The sequence below is a fragment of the Corvus kubaryi genome, unplaced genomic scaffold, assembly GCF_017639235.1.
Source record: "Corvus kubaryi isolate FWS band 111438036 unplaced genomic scaffold, C.kubaryi_AGA036_p1.0 64853, whole genome shotgun sequence".
In the NCBI taxonomy this organism is placed as follows: domain Eukaryota; kingdom Metazoa; phylum Chordata; class Aves; order Passeriformes; family Corvidae; genus Corvus; species Corvus kubaryi.
This window is the reverse complement of record NW_024581559.1, coordinates 52,549-70,912: the sequence shown is the minus strand read 5'-3', so window position 1 is coordinate 70,912 and position 18,364 is coordinate 52,549. Positions and strand designations below refer to the sequence as shown.

General features: G+C 38.4%; 1 protein-coding gene across 4 annotated transcripts in view; it reads left to right on the top strand.

Moving 5' to 3' along the window:
- LOC121672687 (glutamate receptor-interacting protein 1-like) overlaps positions 1–18,364 on the top strand; it is a 175,581-nt gene that overhangs the window by 104,682 nt on the left and 52,535 nt on the right. For 3 of the 4 annotated variants that reach the window (XM_042045424.1, XM_042045425.1, XM_042045428.1), the window contains exon 2: positions 11,299–11,379. The exons of the other annotated variant lie outside the window; for it this stretch is intronic. In XM_042045424.1, coding sequence (XP_041901358.1) covers positions 11,299–11,379 — 81 coding nt within the window. The remainder of the gene's footprint in view (positions 1–11,298; positions 11,380–18,364) is intronic. 4 annotated transcript variants of the gene reach the window in all.

Genomic DNA, 18,364 nt, shown 5'->3' with positions numbered 1-18,364 from the left:
CCTCCCTGAAAGACTTTTGGACCAAACAGGTTCTGTTTATTTGTTTATTGCAAACTGCAATAGCTTCTTGGGTCCTCAGGAGTTCCTCCTTCTATTTGATGTTTATACAGCACATTCACCACTGATTCTTATTACCAGCCTGTACTTTCTGCACTCTTCCATCCTCTACGCTCTGCCCTGCTGATGCTCCCACCCCCTTACATACTCATGCACTCCCACAGAAGGTAGATGCCCTTCCTCTATGGATCTGCCTCTCTTCCCCATGCTTTCCTCTCAAGGAATGCACCAGAGAAGCTGAAAGCACATTGACCTGCCACTGTCCATCAGAGGAGTTTACAGTCCTTGTTCCATAGTCAATGTTTATCCTAACTCCTGTTGGGAAATGTTTTCAGAAGCATTTACATTTCTAGCCAACCAAAACCAATGCATATCTTCGAGCTTTTGTGAGAGCTGTAAGTCAGAACGTGTTGGCTATGGAGGGCAGAAACTTGGTTTTTTCAAGCTATGAGGGCAAATGATGATGCCTGTTAGTCTTGATGGCTTTATTTTTCTTTGTTTAGATACTTAGTGGTGTTGTACACATTAATAACTAGATTGCAGTAGAGTAAAGGCATAATTTATTCTTAAGGGCCTTTCAAGAGGTGTGTCACAGTAGTGTGTGATCTTTCAGGGCTTTACAGACAAAGGTTAAAAGCCACTGCCTTAATCAGCAATTCTTGTGAGACTCAGTGGCTTGCTTTGCTGTTTTCACAGTCTAAATGAATGTGTTCAACTCAACCTTTGTCTCTGCAGCAAAACACTGGCTTTGTGCAATATGGAAATCATAGCTTGGAATAGCTGCATTTTTTTAAAATACCAGTTATTTCTTGAAATACCTTAAAGATCAAACTTCTGCTATCATCTGTAAGACATCGTGCCCTGGTTATTGATATAGATACTGTCCTCTGTATTTTCTTGTTGATTTGGTCAGTAAAATTCCAGCTGTGCCTGTGGTTGTTATCTTCTGCTTGATAGGGGTGGTGCTGCTGGTGATATGTCTGCTTCCTGGTGTGGTTAATAAGATATTGTTGTCGCCTGGATTTCTAAGCTGCAGCAAGTAATTGAAAGCATTTCGCTCCTTGCATGCATAGGAGAGTTTCTGCCTTCCTTCTCCATGGCAGTTTACATTAATGTGTACTGTATTCTGCACCAGGCTCTTCTTTTAGAGACTTCAGATCATGAAGGAAATAGGAAATAGTGTCTCTGTGAAATAATGATGTGGCCTATTTTTCTTAACTTTCTTTTTCAGAAGTTTAGTACAGATGTATTCCACAGCCTGAGTTCCACAGCCTGAGTAGTGTGTAGGTGTTAATATATTTAGCACTTGATTGGGTCTGAAGTCCTATACACCATGCCTTATTAATAGTTATATTTTACTCTGGCTCTTAAAATCAGCTTGGTTTCCCTCAGTCTTTCATTATAGAAACCTGGACAAGGCACAGGCTAGCCATGGTAGAGTAATCTGGACTCTGGCATTCATCATGCTGTTGGTCTGCCAAAACAGGGGCTTATTTGACCTTCAGAATATGGGCAATCTGGAAGGTCTGAGCTTTTGACTTAAACATCATGCAGAGTGAGTCCTTTAGCTGCATCAGGTTGATAGAACTTATTTTTAATATGTGATATTTCCTGTTATTTTCAATTGCTTTCTGCTATTTTGAAATTATTTTATGAACTTAATAAATCCATTGTTAAAATTAAATGTGCATGCACACAGCATATACGTATCATGATAGATCTGAAAATGTTGGCAATGTGCTGGTAATACAGAGAAAAATTTAATAATTTCATCACCATTACTGGAGTCTTGGGAGAAAAAGTTGAAGTAGAATTTTCACACTATGCAAAAACTAAATCCATGTTTATTCTTCCCGCAGTTGTGGCACACAATGAGTCAATGCTGTCATTATTTCTAGGAGATTTAGAGCCAAAGACATTGTGAAGGTACAGCTGTGAATTCCTAAAAGAGAAGGATTTCTAGTTAAAAGGCTTGGGAGATTTGTGCATAGGAAAATTAAAAATTATTTGTCTGCCTTCTTGAAGGTTATGGGGTATAATTTTTCCTGTATGCCATACATTCATTTGTATCTATTTCTCTATTGCTGTATTTTCCACAGGATTGCAAAAAGCTGATTCAGACATGGACAAAGTTGAATGTAGGCAAAGATGTGGGCAAGCAGATCTAATAATTACCATTTTACAGAATTTGAAGAATACTGCAGACAGTGAACTGCTTGCCCTAAAAAAGCTTTGAGATTAAGTAGGACCCAGGAGACACTAGCAAATAAAGATTGTTTGACAGGTTAAAAGCCTTGCTGTAAAGAACCACATGCATGGATAGATGCTGTCTGGAGCACAGAAGGTGGCCTAGGCTTCAAGTGAGCTTTAAGTAAGACAAATATGTATATATTGTTTTGTCAACTTGACTTCTCTTTTGTTACTATGCTTTGTTCCCACTCCTTAAAAGCGCACAGCACTTTATTTTAAAAGGCTCTTACTCTGCACTGTGTTCAAACTTGTCACATCTTCCAAAAACAATGAAGTTTTGCTGACAAGTGAAGTTAGTCTGAATTATTGCACAGTCTCTGTTGGATATATTGAGTGAACTCTCCCAGGGCAGGGGCTGAAAGTAGGACAGTATTTCACAAGGCCATGAGGAAGGTGCCAGGTTTATAGCCTGACTCTTGAAAGAAGTGCAGTCTGAAAGATCTGTTTTTCACTAAGCCTGAGCTGTGCCCATTTGGACTAATGTGCGTCATTTGGACTATAAATAAGAGAGAAAATCCCACTGGCATGCCAGTATAAATGCTGTAGTCCAGGAAGCCAATTGCCTTTTGTCCCAAGGAGGCACAGTGGTGGGCAGCCACAGCAGTCAGGAGTGTGGTGCTGTAGCTTCAGGGCATCGTCCGAGAGCCACAGGATATGGCTTGGCCCCTTTTCCCCTTATCAGCTACTGCTGTCTTCCCAGCCCATCTGGGAATGGGCAGCTGAACCAAGGGTAGAGAATAAAAGGTAATACTAAGGTAACTGATGCATTTTTAAAAGTGTTTTTCCACGAAAAATTAATGCCATCAGGTTTTCTGTCCCTCAGTCTCTGCCTTAGCTCAGGTCTTGCTCCTTTGTTAAACTCCCTTTTCCAGTAGCCTTGTTGAAAGTTTTATCATCTTGTTGGCATTGGTGTGCATCTGTCAAGATTGGCTCAAATATTCTTGAGGGATGCTGATTTAGCATTTACCAGTGTTAAAGTAATTGAATTTATTAATTGTTAAAACTTTGTAAAGAAAACAGTTTCAAATATATTTTTTCCCCAGAAAGCTAATGTATGGCACTTTCATACAATGTCAACATGCAGCAGTACATCAGAGCTACATACGTGCAAGAAGGACAACAAAACCTTCCTATGGACAGGGGTGTTTGTAACAAAATTGAAGCTTGAATATCTGGAAGTGCTTCCTGTCAGTGATATGTGTGTCACTTAGGAATTTCCTTTGAAATGAAAAGGTTTATAGCCTCATCCTCTAGAAAAAGGTTTTCTGCAGAAGTTGTATGTACAGAAAAATCCCAGACTGTCTCAGAAAAGAAAATAGTTTACATCCCCAGTTTCTTTAAGCTTTTTTGTGCACCAAGCCTCTTCAGTTTCTAGCTGCTTTGGGTAAGCCTCACACATATCACTTATGTGATGCCTGTATTGTTTCCATAAACAATAAACAGCAGCTCAAGACAATAAAGTGAAACTCAAGTTGAATTTTAAAATTATGTAACAATTCAGTGATGATTGTGGTTTATGGCATTCGTGCTTAATGCTTGATGCTGTATAAACAAAAAGACATATTTATCAGATTTGAAGTAGTTTGTGATTGGAGTATTATTTAAATAGGATTACTTCTTTATTAGATAATCCACTGAAGTGAATTTCACCATATGCTAAAATCTCTCCAGAGACATTTTGAGCTTTTTGCAGATCCTGCATGTTTTAAGTGTTCTTGGAAAGTTCTGCATTTTCATGAGCAAAATAGCTTCGGGAGGAGATCAGAGTACTTAGCCATATAGGAAACCAAGCATTTCCATCCACGTGCCTAAGCACAGGCTTAGGAAATTAACTTTGCACAAGAAAACTTGGAGGATATTCAGATCATTTTTCAAACAGTCAAGCTTTCTGAGGTATTGCAAATATCAATATGAAATGGATTCACAGTTATGCATAATTACAGTACCCTACTTCTCTTGCTTCTAGATTAAAACTGAGCTGTTACTGTAATAAGTAACCATATAATTCAGAAAAAAGAGAATTAAATTTACATAAAGTATAATAAAATTGAATAAATTTTCACTTTAGAGAGACAACACAGTTATTCATTGGTACTATAACTGTTAAAATTAAGTTTCTGAGAAAACCAGAGACATGTCTGCTAAATGTGGAAAAGAAAATTACCAGAGGAGTTATTCTGACTCTTTCTTCTCATAATTTTTCCATGTCGCACACACCAACAAATGCTATTTATGGAAGCATTTGAAACCTTATGTTTTCTTAATAAAGACTCCTGGAGAGTACTGAGCACACAATTTGAGGATTAAGATTAAATATGTCCATATTTGTCCTACTTGGAGCCTAGTCCATTAATGACTACTTTATATGCAATGCTTTAAAAATTTGAGATAGTTCTTAGCACTACTTCGAAGAGCAGCATTGCCATTTCAAAAATCAAGTCTCATTTGAAATGAGTGAAGCCATAGCTCTCAAATGAACTCGAAAAATTATTATTCCTCTGCACCACTAGGAGAAATTAATGCTTCCTTTCATGGTTGGAGTTCCCATAACATATCTGAAAGGTTTAGCATATGGGCAAAGCAAATTGTTGACAGTTTGTTGTTTCATGAAGCATATACATTCAAAATCTGAACATTATACATCTGGTGAAAAAGGCTAAGACAATTTTGTCTCTTTTTTTCAACAGTCTATAGTCCTTTATGCTCTGACACAGCTGTAGTGACATTGTAGTAACCATGAATGTTCCAGGATGTTAATTTTTCTCTAAACTTTTGCATTGTTTAAAAGCAAATCTTACAAAAACATCCTCCTTTCCCAGGAAAAATACATTCTCTGAGATACTTTTTCATTAGTGTTGTCAGAGCAAGCTAGCAAGACTGAATGATTATGTAGCTGGGAGTTTGGGTACTCCCTGTGAATGTGAGATTGGGCTTCGAGTCCCTGGTCCAGTAAGTGTTTCAGCTTTCTTACAAAACGGAAGATCTTTAACAGAAGGATCTGAGTTAAGAGGAGAGTCAGTTGCTGCAGGAATGGTCCTAAAAGTCCTACCAAGACTCTTTGTAAGCCTTCCTCAACTTCAGAGCTTCTATAAACCACAGGCACCAGTGTATACATGTTTATTTTTATCTGTAAAAGCCTCTAGCTGCAAGCAGTGGAGATAATAAAGAATGCTGTACCTCAGGATTTACCAACTGTCACTGGTATGATGCTGTGCAAAGAAAATATGCTTTTAGATAAAGCTGAGCTTTATGCCATTTAAAGATAAAATTCAAGATAGGTTTCAGATATAGGAAGTATGAGAACCTGTGGTATTTTGTGCTGTACTGGTAGGATTTATAAAAATTCATGGCTTTTAGTGAGAAATACTCTTCTTTATAAAGTTAAGGAGCAACAAATTTCAGTGAATGGAATATTACAGGTCTAGGAATGTCTGAAGTAACAACTGTGACTCTGGTGCTTTTATTTTTTGAGGAACTAATCTTGGGAATGTTCTTTTCTCAGATGCAACCAATCCTCTTGACGATTTGTGGTTTTGCCAGTCTCTACCTCTGTACAGATATGTGATTCTCTGCTTGTCTGAAGTGCATGCTATCCCAAATGGTGCAAACAGCAACACGTGAAGTTGGTCTTACTCCTGTACACTGAGACAGCTGAAGGTTAGCCAGCTGAAGATGTGGTGTGCTTCTTTCAGGAATCTTGGGACTTAGCTGGAGATTCTTCACAGTGGGGAACACTTGAGGAACACCTCAGATTTCACTTGCTTGGGTTCTGAAGTCTGCTTGGGACCTACATGGTCATGCTCTAAAATGGTTTAAATTCAGTTTTTCCTTGGCCAAAGAAGAGCTTGTTATATGGTGAGACGTAAGTAAAGCTGTCAAAGAATGGAGAATGAAAAGCTGAAAGATGGAAACTCTGTTCGCCCTCAAAATCCTTTCACATCTGCTGTTGAAAAAATTTAATACAGCTTTCAAGCTCCTAAATATTAGAAAATTCTTGTGTTTGAAATATTTCATGTATGAATTTGATGCCACATTTGATGCCCTGCTCCCTCTAATGCAGGTTTTGCAGTAGGAAAGCAGGTGCAAATGGTGACATAGAGCTGAGAACAGGCAATTTTGTTGGAGAGATGAGGTACAACAGTGAAACATCTTCACATTTCCTCTCCTTGTAGGAGAGGCAAAGTGACAGCCACAGAGTTGTTCAGGAGCTGTTCCCAGTGGGCTGGGAAGAAGCTTCCCCTTTGTATCAAACAGGATATAGCTGTGCTTAGTCACCTTCTGGGGCCACCTGGTGCTACACAGGATTTGGACACATTTACTGGGTTCAGCAGTTATCGCATGGACATGTGGCAGCAGCAGTGAAGAAAACACCCTCTAAGCCCTTTTGAAGATTTGAAGGTGGGAGTGCCTGTAGGCTTTACCACATCTGTAAATAACATTCTTGTGTCAATAGCTTTCACAGCCCCCAAGAGAGACATGAGAATGGTTCAGCGGTTATAAACTGCCTGAAACATTGAATGTCTAGACGTGACTGTTGAGGAAGAATCTTTAGGCCTTCCTTTTATTCCTTCTTGGAATAAAAAGCCCCCAGTTGGTATCCTTCAAAGGATATTAAACTAAAGAACAGCAAATACCTAAAGATTTCATATGGTCATTTTGCTGACACAGTACCAGGCACTTTAGATATATATCTGTACACATTGTCCAGTGTATTATCTTTCTGGAGTTACATTACTGTTCTTTGTTACAGTCTTTTGAGCCCTTAGTCTTGGACACATGCTCCACCTCTGTATAGTAAGAGCAATGCAGAATGATATAAAAGGGTCACAGCATGGTCCCTACCTCAAAGAATGAATCATTCAGTTACAGGATAGAGATACCACCAGGTTAAAAATAGGGAGGAAAGTGCCAAAAAAAAAGCTGTTTATCTGCCACACAAGCAAAAGGCAATAAACCTACAGTAATAGCTATAAGCAGTAGGGATACTTGCCTGTCCACCTGATCATTATCTTTTTAGTCTTTAGTGGTATGCAGGGCTTTGGAAGGATGATGTGTAAGCTACGGTTACTGGTGTTTGGGGCTGTTTCACGAGGGCAAGTAAAAGGAGAAGACAAAAAGGTCATTTTGCTTTGCTGGTTAAGAATCGTAATAATCTACAAGGTGTCATCTCTGAGATTATCACTTGTGTTCTGGCAAGGAGTGAATTAACACAGTGTTCATCTTTCACTATTGCACATTTACAACTGTAAGAAACACGCAAAGTATGAATTTGGTGGAAAATGACCCCTGCCTCTTAACAGCCTAAGAGAGTTGGTTTCCTGTAGTCACTGAGTGGAAAGATCTGCTGGTATAGCCGACACCTTTATATGACCTACTGACTTGCTGAAATTGTTTACTCTGTTTGATTTTCTAGCCAGAGAGAATTACGGGAGGGAAAAAAAGCCAGTGGTGTAACAAAAGCAGCTGCATAAGTGGATGGGTATAGCTAAGCTGGTAGGGAATGTGGCCACCTGTGGAGCAATTCCTTCAGAAGCAGACAAGAACTGGTGCTCTGAGTGGCAGAGTTTGCACCTGTGTGTCCAGGTAAAGGCATTTCTGTGCTTTGAAGTGGTGCAGTTTGGCCTGTGAATTCTTTATGGACTGTGGCTTGCTCCCTGCTGATGATATGCTACTATTAGGCGTGTAAACAGGTGAGATTTATGCTTCTGAATCTAGCCTGTTTCTCCTTCTACTTTGTATGTGTGGCATCTTAAAATATATCACAGCTTTTCCTCATGCTGAGTTATTATCTCCTGTTTGTAGGGGGAATGCTTCATATTCTTTTGCTCCTTTGCTTTTTCAGTGTGTTGGCTTGCTGAATTGAGTTTCATCTCCAAGTCTATCTATCAGTGCTGGTAATACAAAACTCTCCTGCAAATCCCCCTAGGCACTGCTGTCATAAGACATTTTTGCATTTTTTAAGACCCTCCCTGCTAACTATAGAGTGGATGAAGGCATCAGGATATTTTAATTTGATGATCAATTCCTGTGGCCACTCTTGCAACTTTGTTAGCATGTACAAACAGAGTTTTTCCCCTGGGGCACCAAGAATGGTGTCTGACATTTCAGGGCTGCCAGGTCTTGTCTCTCTAGTTTCTTTAGGGTGACATATTTCTACATCTGTCTAATCTTTATTTTGCTTTCCTCTCTCAGTTAAGCATCTCAATAAGGTTCAATAACAACTCTTTCTACAGTTGGTTGTGTTTTGTGTTGTGTTTTCCTTTGCTCCTTGGACTCCTTTATACCTATTTCTACTTATGTTTCAGTCTGATTTTACTGTTCAAAGGGCATCGGAAGAAAATTATTTCCAGTTCTGAGAACAGTTTACCGGTCCACCAGGGGCTCATTGTTCTTTCCCAGTAATAATAGGGCGTATTTTGCATTTACAGGGGTTCAGAAGTTTATGAAGAAACTTTTTTGGGCCCTCTGTTTTGCTATGAAAATCTGTGGACAGATTAAGAAATCTGTCCTACAGTATCCAACCCGTCTGATAAGCATCTGATAAGATTTCATTGTTAATAGGCTTAAATTAAAATACTAGCTTGCTCACATGTGCAGTCTTAGCTACTTTCACCTCTGCCAGTTACATAAAAAACATTTTTGCTCAGGTTCCCTAGTAAGTATTTGAATGTGCACTCCCCTCCCCTCATTGGTGTTGTTAACCAGAAAGATTTGCAGACTTGTCCTGTATTCTGAACTCAGAATAACCACAGGTACTCCAAGCCCAGTGCAATATTGGGAAAATCTTCTTCCGGCATGAGAGTTGAGATGATTTACTCATTTGCTCAATGACAAAGATTCAGTGGAAAAGGTCTAGTTGGGAAAATTCTTCTTTCCTTTTTTCCTGTCCCTCAATCTGATGACAATAATTTGTAAAGTCTGACTAGTAGTGGACTGTTTTGTTCTGTAAATTGATAGATTTTTCATACATAGGGCATACATTCAAATAGAGCCCAGAAGTCATCACTATCCATCAGTTGTAGACAAATTCTATTACGTTTCCTGCCCACTTTTTAATAGAAAAATGTGCGTCTCACACTACGTGGTGTCGTGTTCAGCAACAGCAACTAAGTAATAATGGGTGGGACATATAAGCCACATGCTCAGTTTCTTTGTCTTAAGCCTTGTCTTGAGTTGAAGCTCAGTGGCACCTCTTCTGTGAAAGAAAAAAGATCAATGCTTCTTCCTTCAGAAGCTTTAGTTCAGTCTTACTGTATATTTTTTTTCTTTATTTGAGGGGTTGTATATTCTATATATGCAATAATATTAGCTTTTCCACTTACCTCAGATGGAAGGATTGAGGCTTTATATACTTTCTTCTTAAATTGTGTACCTGGATCTATGTTAATATTTTTTCCATGCATCTCTGTTTCCTGTAGCTGGCAGCTTTATTTTCTTGGCATTTGTGCTAGGATGGAATATAATCAAGCCTGTTACTTTTCCGCTTGTAACGTTGTAGTCCTAAAACAATTGCAGTTCATTTTACCATAGAAAACACAATTATATTGACTGTTGTGCTATTTTACCAATACATATTCTTCACTAGTTGCTGTATTTTCATCAAGGTTCATGGCTATAAATAATTATTTTGCCTTTTCCTTTTTTTCTTTTTAATTAATTTAAGCTTTTTGTTGTTGCAGCTGCCTAACAGTAGCAGACTTCATTACAGAAGTTCTCGTTCTAAAAGATAACCAGCTCTTTCAGTCACTTCTTTGAGACCTGGTTTTAAATTAAATTATGCTGACCAAACCCTTATCTTACTGGTATAAAAATGGACTGCTGTCTTTGATGCAAGTTTCTAAAGGAGTTTGAGACCTCGCAAGATGTAAAGAGTGCAATCAGCAAAGGATTATGTTGTCAAGAGTGACAACTGAAAAGAAAAGATGGTTCTCCAGAAAAAGCTTATATGGTTCTACTTGATCTGAGGATGTTGTAACAGATAATGTTACATATAAGAGATAGTCAAACAGTCTTTGATTCCTCTACTCATTGATTGGTATTTAAGTGTGTGTTCATGCACATGCTGTAAATGCATCGGTCATTTGCAACCTGAAGGAAAATATCACAAAATATCAAACAGGAAGATTTGTGACACTTTCAAGTCTTTGAGCACTCAATTAAAGGGAAAGCAAGGCATAAGCCTTATTTCTTCTGATTCCTTTCTTTTGATTGAAATAATAAAATGCCTATACTATTTCTTCTATTCACATTTCTTTCCTGCACTTATAGCTTGTCCTTTTTAAAGCTACAGTATAGTTGATTGCTCTTGAGAGGGATGTAAAAGTGACTCAGTTTCTGCCTAATGCTGCCTCTAATTGGTGACTCTGCTCATCCCACCATTTGTGGTCTTTTATGCACTCAAGTTGATTAGTTGGTGTTCCACATAGCCTCCTATTTAGACACAGGCAGGTACAGTGCTGTTCTTTAGGCACGAATGTGCCTGGCCTATTTGGCAACAGCTTTCTGATGTTCTCCCCAATCAATCGTTACAAAAGAAAAGGAACCTCCCACTGACAGATCCTAAAGGAAAAGGAGTGCATCTTCCCAGCCAGAATATTCAAAAGCTTCTGGAAGTCTTTTACTCCTGAGCAGGCATAGTAACTCTGTCACTCAAGTCTTTGACATGTGAAGCTTCTAAACATGAGAAAAGGGAAATTTCTATCATTATGTTAAACCTGAAAAGGTCTTTGTAGATCAGGCCTGTCATCAATGTGTTACCTCCAATTTGAGTTTTAGCACATCCTTTTCAGCTCTCCTATTCAGAGCCTTTGTCACTGAGTTCTAAACATGACATTGAGCATTAAATCAGCATTCAAAAATACCCATCCTCATCTGGTTCACAGCATCTCTTGTGATCTTCACTGCTAGTTCACACAGTATTTGGATAAAAAAATATGTTGTTTTTAACATTATATTTAACAGTAACTGGAGGTGTTGCTTGTTTCTGTTTAGATGAGAGTCCTTACACAAAATCTGCAAACCAGGCAAAAGCACCTGATGGAGCACTGTCTGTGAGGAGACAGAGTATTCCAGGTAAGACTTGCTTTGCTTTTTGTAACACCTAACTTGTTTTTGAACAGCAAGGTAATACTAAACAAAATTCAGCTAGTTATAAAAAGCAAATGTATTATGGTTGCTATCAAGCAACTCTATAAGGAAGCTTCCATGAGAGCTGCAAGGACTTAACCACAGTTAGGTTGCCTCAAGCTTTTGCTGTGAAGAACATCTCCGTATCTCTGTCTTTTGCAGCAGATTTGAGACACTGAGCGCTACAACCTTTTCATCAGAGACTCATATATTTTCAGGTCCTCTGAAATCTGTTCTTTGATATCTGGTTTTGATAATAGAGGGAGATTGGCTCATATTTTCCACTACTGATCAGCCAGGTTCAGAAGTCTAACAGAGAAACACTCTGCCAGAATTCTTGTCTTCCTGTGATTTTCTGGCACGCATAAAATCCCTTGTCCATCCTTTTCTTTTGTGTCATCACATCTCACAAAGCTGGACCATTAGAACAATGCTTAGTTAAAATAAGTGATCTTTGAACCTATGTCTCTTTTAATTACTTCAGACAAGTCAAAGTTTGACATACATATTATATAGCAATCTAAAGGGATTTTCACCTCGAGTAGTATTTTAGAGACCTTATAATGAAAACAAATGAACGCTGACAAAGGTTGCACTCAGGTGGGATTACTGATGTTGCTGTTCTCACCTCAAGCACAGTAACCTCTGACTCGAAGAGAAGATGCATTGGAATAGAAATCAGAAGCTGTAGGGTCATGTCACCCAGCTTCTAATGACTAATGTTAATATTACTTGTGCTCTATGGCTTTATTATTGAACAAAGACACACGACCCACAGAGAGTCTGTGGATGGGGGATGGAGCTCAGACCTTTGCCACTGTTAGGCCCAGATCTCATCCCAATAACTATAGTGAACAGCCAAAGCACATTTTGTGGATGCTTTGTGTGCATGTTTCTATGCGTGAGAGAGAGCAAGCTGGCTTATTTAGTGTTGCTTGTAATGAACATTCTTGTTCATTCTTGAAAACATCCTAGTGATTTAAATATTGTTATTTTTATGGTGGAATAACGAAGATTATAACCATTGTGAAAAGACATGAGTACAGTGTCAAGTGTGCAGTTATTCTTCTAAGAAAATATTTAATTACACAAGCATCAACCAGATTTTTTTTTGTCCAAGTCAATACAAATGAATATTCGTTGTTCTTCAGAGTGAATGAAGACCTCTATAGGGTACTCTTCAGGTAATGCTGAAGCTCATAGGTCAGTAATATTTATGATCTTGGAAGTGTTCAACCTTTTGATTTTTTTGCTGTGATCTTAGTAGTTATTTATGGTGTGGTTACTGTATTTATTAAACACTTAAGCTAAGGTCTGAGAACAGATTGAAGTTCATGGTTTCATGTGACATTTTGAGAACTCCTGATGATTTTCACTTGTGTTCTTTAAAGAGAAGGTTTGATGAAACTGTACCAGTACAATTTTTCTTCAGAGCATCTGATAAGATTAGGAATTTCAAGTGTTAAGTAATAGTCATCATGACTAATGACCATTATTTTGATTTTTTTACAATTTTGATGCACATTCTGGAGTTTTTGAGAGCATTTCAGATAAATTTTTACAGTGTGCTCTGCATATATCACAGTTTATTTTGGGAGATAATACGCACAAGTGTTTGGTGAGATGTGCTTTGCTGTATTTCAGGTGCTCTGAAAACAGCTGACCTAAGCTTATGTATATTCTTCAGCTTTTACTATTGTGATGACATTTATCTGAATACCTTGTTCCATCTCTAGACCTTAGGAGCCCCAAAGGATAAATGGGATTGAGTTGGTTGGATATTTTAAAAAGTTATAATTAAAGTTCTTCATGCCCTAGCAAATTCCCATGGTAGCACAATGGATGTTGTGGGTTTTGATACATAAATGGCTTTGCAAAACTAAGTACTATTTTGAGAATTAACTTGAACATTTAGGAGTTGACTGAAGTTTCTGAAAATAACCTATAAACATTTATATCACTTGACACCATGTTTTATATATGAGATAGCACCTTGTAAATAGCTTCTATTCCTGCTTGTCTGTGAGCATTTTATTCACATTATGGATTAGTCTTGACACAGATGCAGAAGCATCCCAGCTAGCCAGTTTTGTTTGGCAATAGGAGGTGCACTATTGACTAGTAGCATTAATTAGTAGAAGACCAGAAGCAGTACAGCTGCTTTTGCTTGGGAGCAGGATCACACTTCTGATGTTATTTAGGTCAGCTCCAAATAGCTTTTGAGTTGGAAGGTGTGATGCAATGAACCCAGGAAATTCTGCTGGACCCGGATGGGAACATGTCAGCTGGAGTCAGTAATCCTTACATGGAGATCTTATCCTATATGGAAAGCATGCATTTCTATCCCCCCAGATGGTATGCCTGATAACACATCACATTCCTGAACTGCTGTTTTTTCAAGCTTGAAATGGGAGTACCTTTGACAGTATAGCTGTCTATTCCACTTGATGCTCTGTCATTCCTAAGACATGGACAGCAGATGTTCTATTCCCAAGGAATGCTCTGCCTATTGAATTAGCCAAGAGAAGACGTCTGGGTTTTAGCAAGGTAATTGACTGTATGCAGAGTTTTGCAGAGGCTGAACAGTCTGTGAAAAAAATACTGGTGAAAATACACAGCCTATGTGATGTAAATCTTCCAGCTTTAATGGGATCATGGTATCTCCTTGTGTCTGGTGAAAATTCCTTCTCATGACATTTGAATTCACTTTTTACTGCTCCATCCTTTTGACGACTAGGAAAAAGGGAAGCTTTTGTTGCTGTGAGACCTGAAACTACTGTACCAGCTGTAAACCCCAAGAGGTGGGTTTTATCCTTCCATGTGAAACTGTATTGAAAGAGCAGTATTGATGGGCACTGACTGAGTGCACAGAGAAGTAATGTAATTCTGTAGAGGTTACGTGGAGCTCAGGCTTGGTTTATTTTACAGGCAAAAATGTTGAAATAATCATTTTATAATTAAAGTCAAATGAGCACATACTGTGAGATCAGTGCACTGAGTTAAATTCCTTTCATCCCCAGAAGGAAGGAATGGATTAAGCATCTCTCTGGAGCAGAACTTGCTTATTTGAGATGCAGAATGCATTATTCATGTGATGAGACTACATGTCACATTTACCATGTCTTCACATGGTGCAAAATCAACAAGCAACAGATCCTTTCAAAGGGATTTACAGAATTGCTGAAATTATAGTTAATTCAAATTATATGCATTAATATAATGCAGTTTGAAACTTGGACTTTATTTTGCATATGTGTAGGTGTTTAGTTACAGTTATATATACATTATTGTTTGAAACATTAATTAGCTTCACAGTCAGAATTTCTTAACTTAAAAGTGAGGCTTGAGGTAATGCTAGCATGACAAGCAGCTTGAAAAGTCAGAAATAAACAGATTTTCCCCTCTAAACATTTAAATTTAGATGGTCAATCAGAATATAACGAACCCTGATTGCTATCCTGTCCTTACAGAAGCCAAGGGAGCGAGTATATTGTACCCCACTGAAGAAACTATCACTGCAGGACTAGTGTTCAGGCACATAAATGAAAACAATGTGTTTCAGAAGTCATGGGTAAGACCCTTCCCTCAGAATCACAGGTGCAGTTAAAAACAACTCTTATTTAAAATCAGGGTATTTGATAGCCAACCTCTTGAAACCCTAGGTTTAGATGGCTGTAGTTCCCACTGAGTTCCTGGACTGAGGTTTCCTGGATTTGCCAAGGGTCCAAGCAGTGCCCAGCCAAGGGCAAGTCTTAGGTCAGTAGCAATTGAGTCAAAGGTGTCATCCCTGGATCACTTATTCTTGCAGGAGCTTTAAAAAGGACATCAAATATTCCTGTGGCACTGATACAACATCAAGAGTTGATGGCACTGTTGAAGAGGCACTTTGAAGTCAAGGAGACCTTAGCATTTACTTCAAGATAAGCACGTTCCAGTGGTGTCCTGAATATGGACATGCTGAATAGCTCTTCCCATGCTTTCCAAACTAAAGTCAATCCCTCTTAGCTGTTTTAACAACATGGGTAAATCAGTCAACAGTAGTGCTGTGCAAACTGTTCATTTTATTCATCTATTTGTTCTTTTTCAATTCACTTACTGAAAACTGGGGGCATGGAGGGAAAAGAAATGACCTGACACAAGAATAAAAATTACTCCTTTGTGAAGTGAAAATAAGACACCACAAATTTAAAACCAATTAAAATATTTCCTAGAATCTGCACCAAAAGTTTCATTTTGTTTTTAGTCCATATTCTTTGAGTCTGAAAAGTTACTGTTACTAAAAAAAAAATAGTAAGAAACACCACAGTTTTTAAAGATTAAATGTTTCAGCTTCTCAGTGTTTGATTTTTGTTTTGTTTTTCAGGAAAAGTGAATTTGTGCTCAATGTAGTTGACACTAAAAATTTTTTGAAGTCCATACTTCTTCCTTCTTGTGTCTAGTAACCTAGACATGTGCACTATCTCAGACTTCTGGCTATCTAAAGTCTTGCTGCCTGATGTAGTCAAGGGCTCAGAAGAACTATAATGTGAGCTGTACATTCATAGGGACAGCTATTTGAATCATCTGTGAATTCAGAGATTTTCTTTAGCTAGGATGATTGCAGTTGTGAGCTGTCTCTTTCCTAAGTAAATTCTTGTTCAAGAAACTGGCACCAAATAACAAAGAGACATAGTGGGAATATTTCCTCAAACAGAGGAGTTTTCCTGTTCTCTGGGACAGAAGAATAACACAGCTGCCTGCCTTCTGCCCTGCTCAACACACCTAGCAGAAGGCCCTTGAAGTCTTGTCCTCATCAAGTTGCCCAGTCCACTGTTTTTTCGCCTCCTGTGTAGCCATTGTACTCCAGCTCTGCCTGCCTCTGGGACCTTCCCAAGTCTCATTCCAGCTGCCTTCTACTCCACGGTGATAACGGATCTGCTAAACAGGCAAATTGTCTGCATTTATGGTGAGAGTGCATGCCAACCTTTGGAGAGAAAAGCAGCAAAGACTAAACCTAGATGTTATAAATCATTCTTTGGACATTTTCTCCACCAACAGGAGCCTCTTTCTCTCTCTAACCAATTTTTTTATTATTACTTTTCATTTGCAAGTTTTGTACATGGCTGCAGGGATGTACTAACAGGTCAGTTGTTAAAATAGGTCACTGTACTTTAAAGGAAAATTGTCGAGACTTTGAAGTCTGCAATTAAAGCAACTAGATTTTTCAATTCCTTTGTACATGTGTAAATACTGCACTTTCTTTCCACATTACCTGATTCTTTGAAGCATGCTGTAATACAGGTTTTGTATTCCAGCACAGTGTTTGATCTCAAAAACAGGTGTAGCAATCAAACTGGAGGGAAAACAGGGTGAATGTACATCCCTGAGCACATCCTCTGCAGTGGCTCAAAATCTGGAATTGCTGTTAGTAGATGTTTTGCAGCCTTGTTTGGGGGGAGCTTGGTAACAGGATTTTAATGCCAAAATAAAATGTTAAACAAACATAATTTTAGGGTAGGCTGAATTTTGAACTGCTTAGCTAGAAGGGAGCACATGCAAATCAAAGAAGCTTAAAATGCCTTGAAAAGATAATATTTACAGAGCTGATACTAAAAAAGTAATTACTGTATGATGTAGTGTCTTCAGTAATTGCTTAGGACACAAAATATTCCTAAGAGAAGTTATGAAATACTAAATTATTGTAATAAAACCAATAATTAACATCCTGGAAATTTTCAGGGTCTGAAATATTTAAATACACAATGTAAATGTCATTAGAAAGGAGTAGGGCAGTCTTCATCCTGTCCTTGGCTCTGAAATATTTAAATACACAATGTAAATGTCATTAGAAAGGAATAGGGCAGTCTTCATCCTATCCTTGGCTCTGAACACATAAAGGAGATGTTCACAAAAATACAGAGGTATGCCTTTTTTCCTTTCCCTGATCCACAGCCTGCTGTGCAGCAAATGTTCTTATTCTGTCTCAAGCTGCACCAAATCTGGCTTTCCTGAGGGGTTTGTCTAGTGCCCCCAACTGATGAACTCAAATGTAGGTCAGCTGGAAGCTGAGGAATTTTAAAGGCCCTTCTTCTTTCTTCACTATGATTCTTGGATTTTTGTAACATCTAGAAATGTCTGTTTAATCCTGAAAATAAAAATGTATTACTGTCAGAAAGCAAGCAGAGGTTGTGAAGAAATAAGAAAATAATTGAGTTTATGTGTATGTATAGGTGTATATATATATAAAAATACAAAAGTTCCAGCATCCAGTCTAGATTAAAGGCAGAACGTGATCCAGTTATGATGCTGTTGAGTTGCCAATATAGAATTGTATTAGCTGAATTTAAGATCATGTGTGCTGTACCTCAGTTTAAATGTGGTAAAGCTCTGCACAGCGTAATAGTAGAATAGATGGAGTGCATTAATTTTCTGTTGCAAGATAATCTCAGAAGAAAGGGAGAAATCTAGAAAGTAATACAGAGAGATAAAAGGGTTTAAAAAAAAAGTCCACATTGATTGAAAAAAAAATTAGACTTCTGAAGTGATCCTGGGATCTAAGTTCCATTAAATGATGCTGCTCAGGAGGGAAGATGGCTCACAGGTTATTCCTGTAGCTCAGCTCTTAACAGCTGAGCCAGGTTCCCAGTGACTGACAGATGTGACAGATGGATGATCCATCCCTGTGGGTACATGTTTACCTATGTGCAGACAGAGCTCCAGAGCCAGTTTTGTTTTCCTTGGTGATTAATATGGCATTGGCAAGACAGTGAATGTTCCAAAGCAGCTGTTCTCATGCCACAGTTCACTTGGTCCAGTTCCTTCAGGCTCCTCTGTGAGTAAAACAGCAGAAGATTTAAATGATCCCATTATTTTTTGACTGAGTGCTCCTGAGATCAGCAGGCCCCTTTGCCTCATTTGCTGTAGGGCAGCCACCTTCTCAAGCTATGTTGCC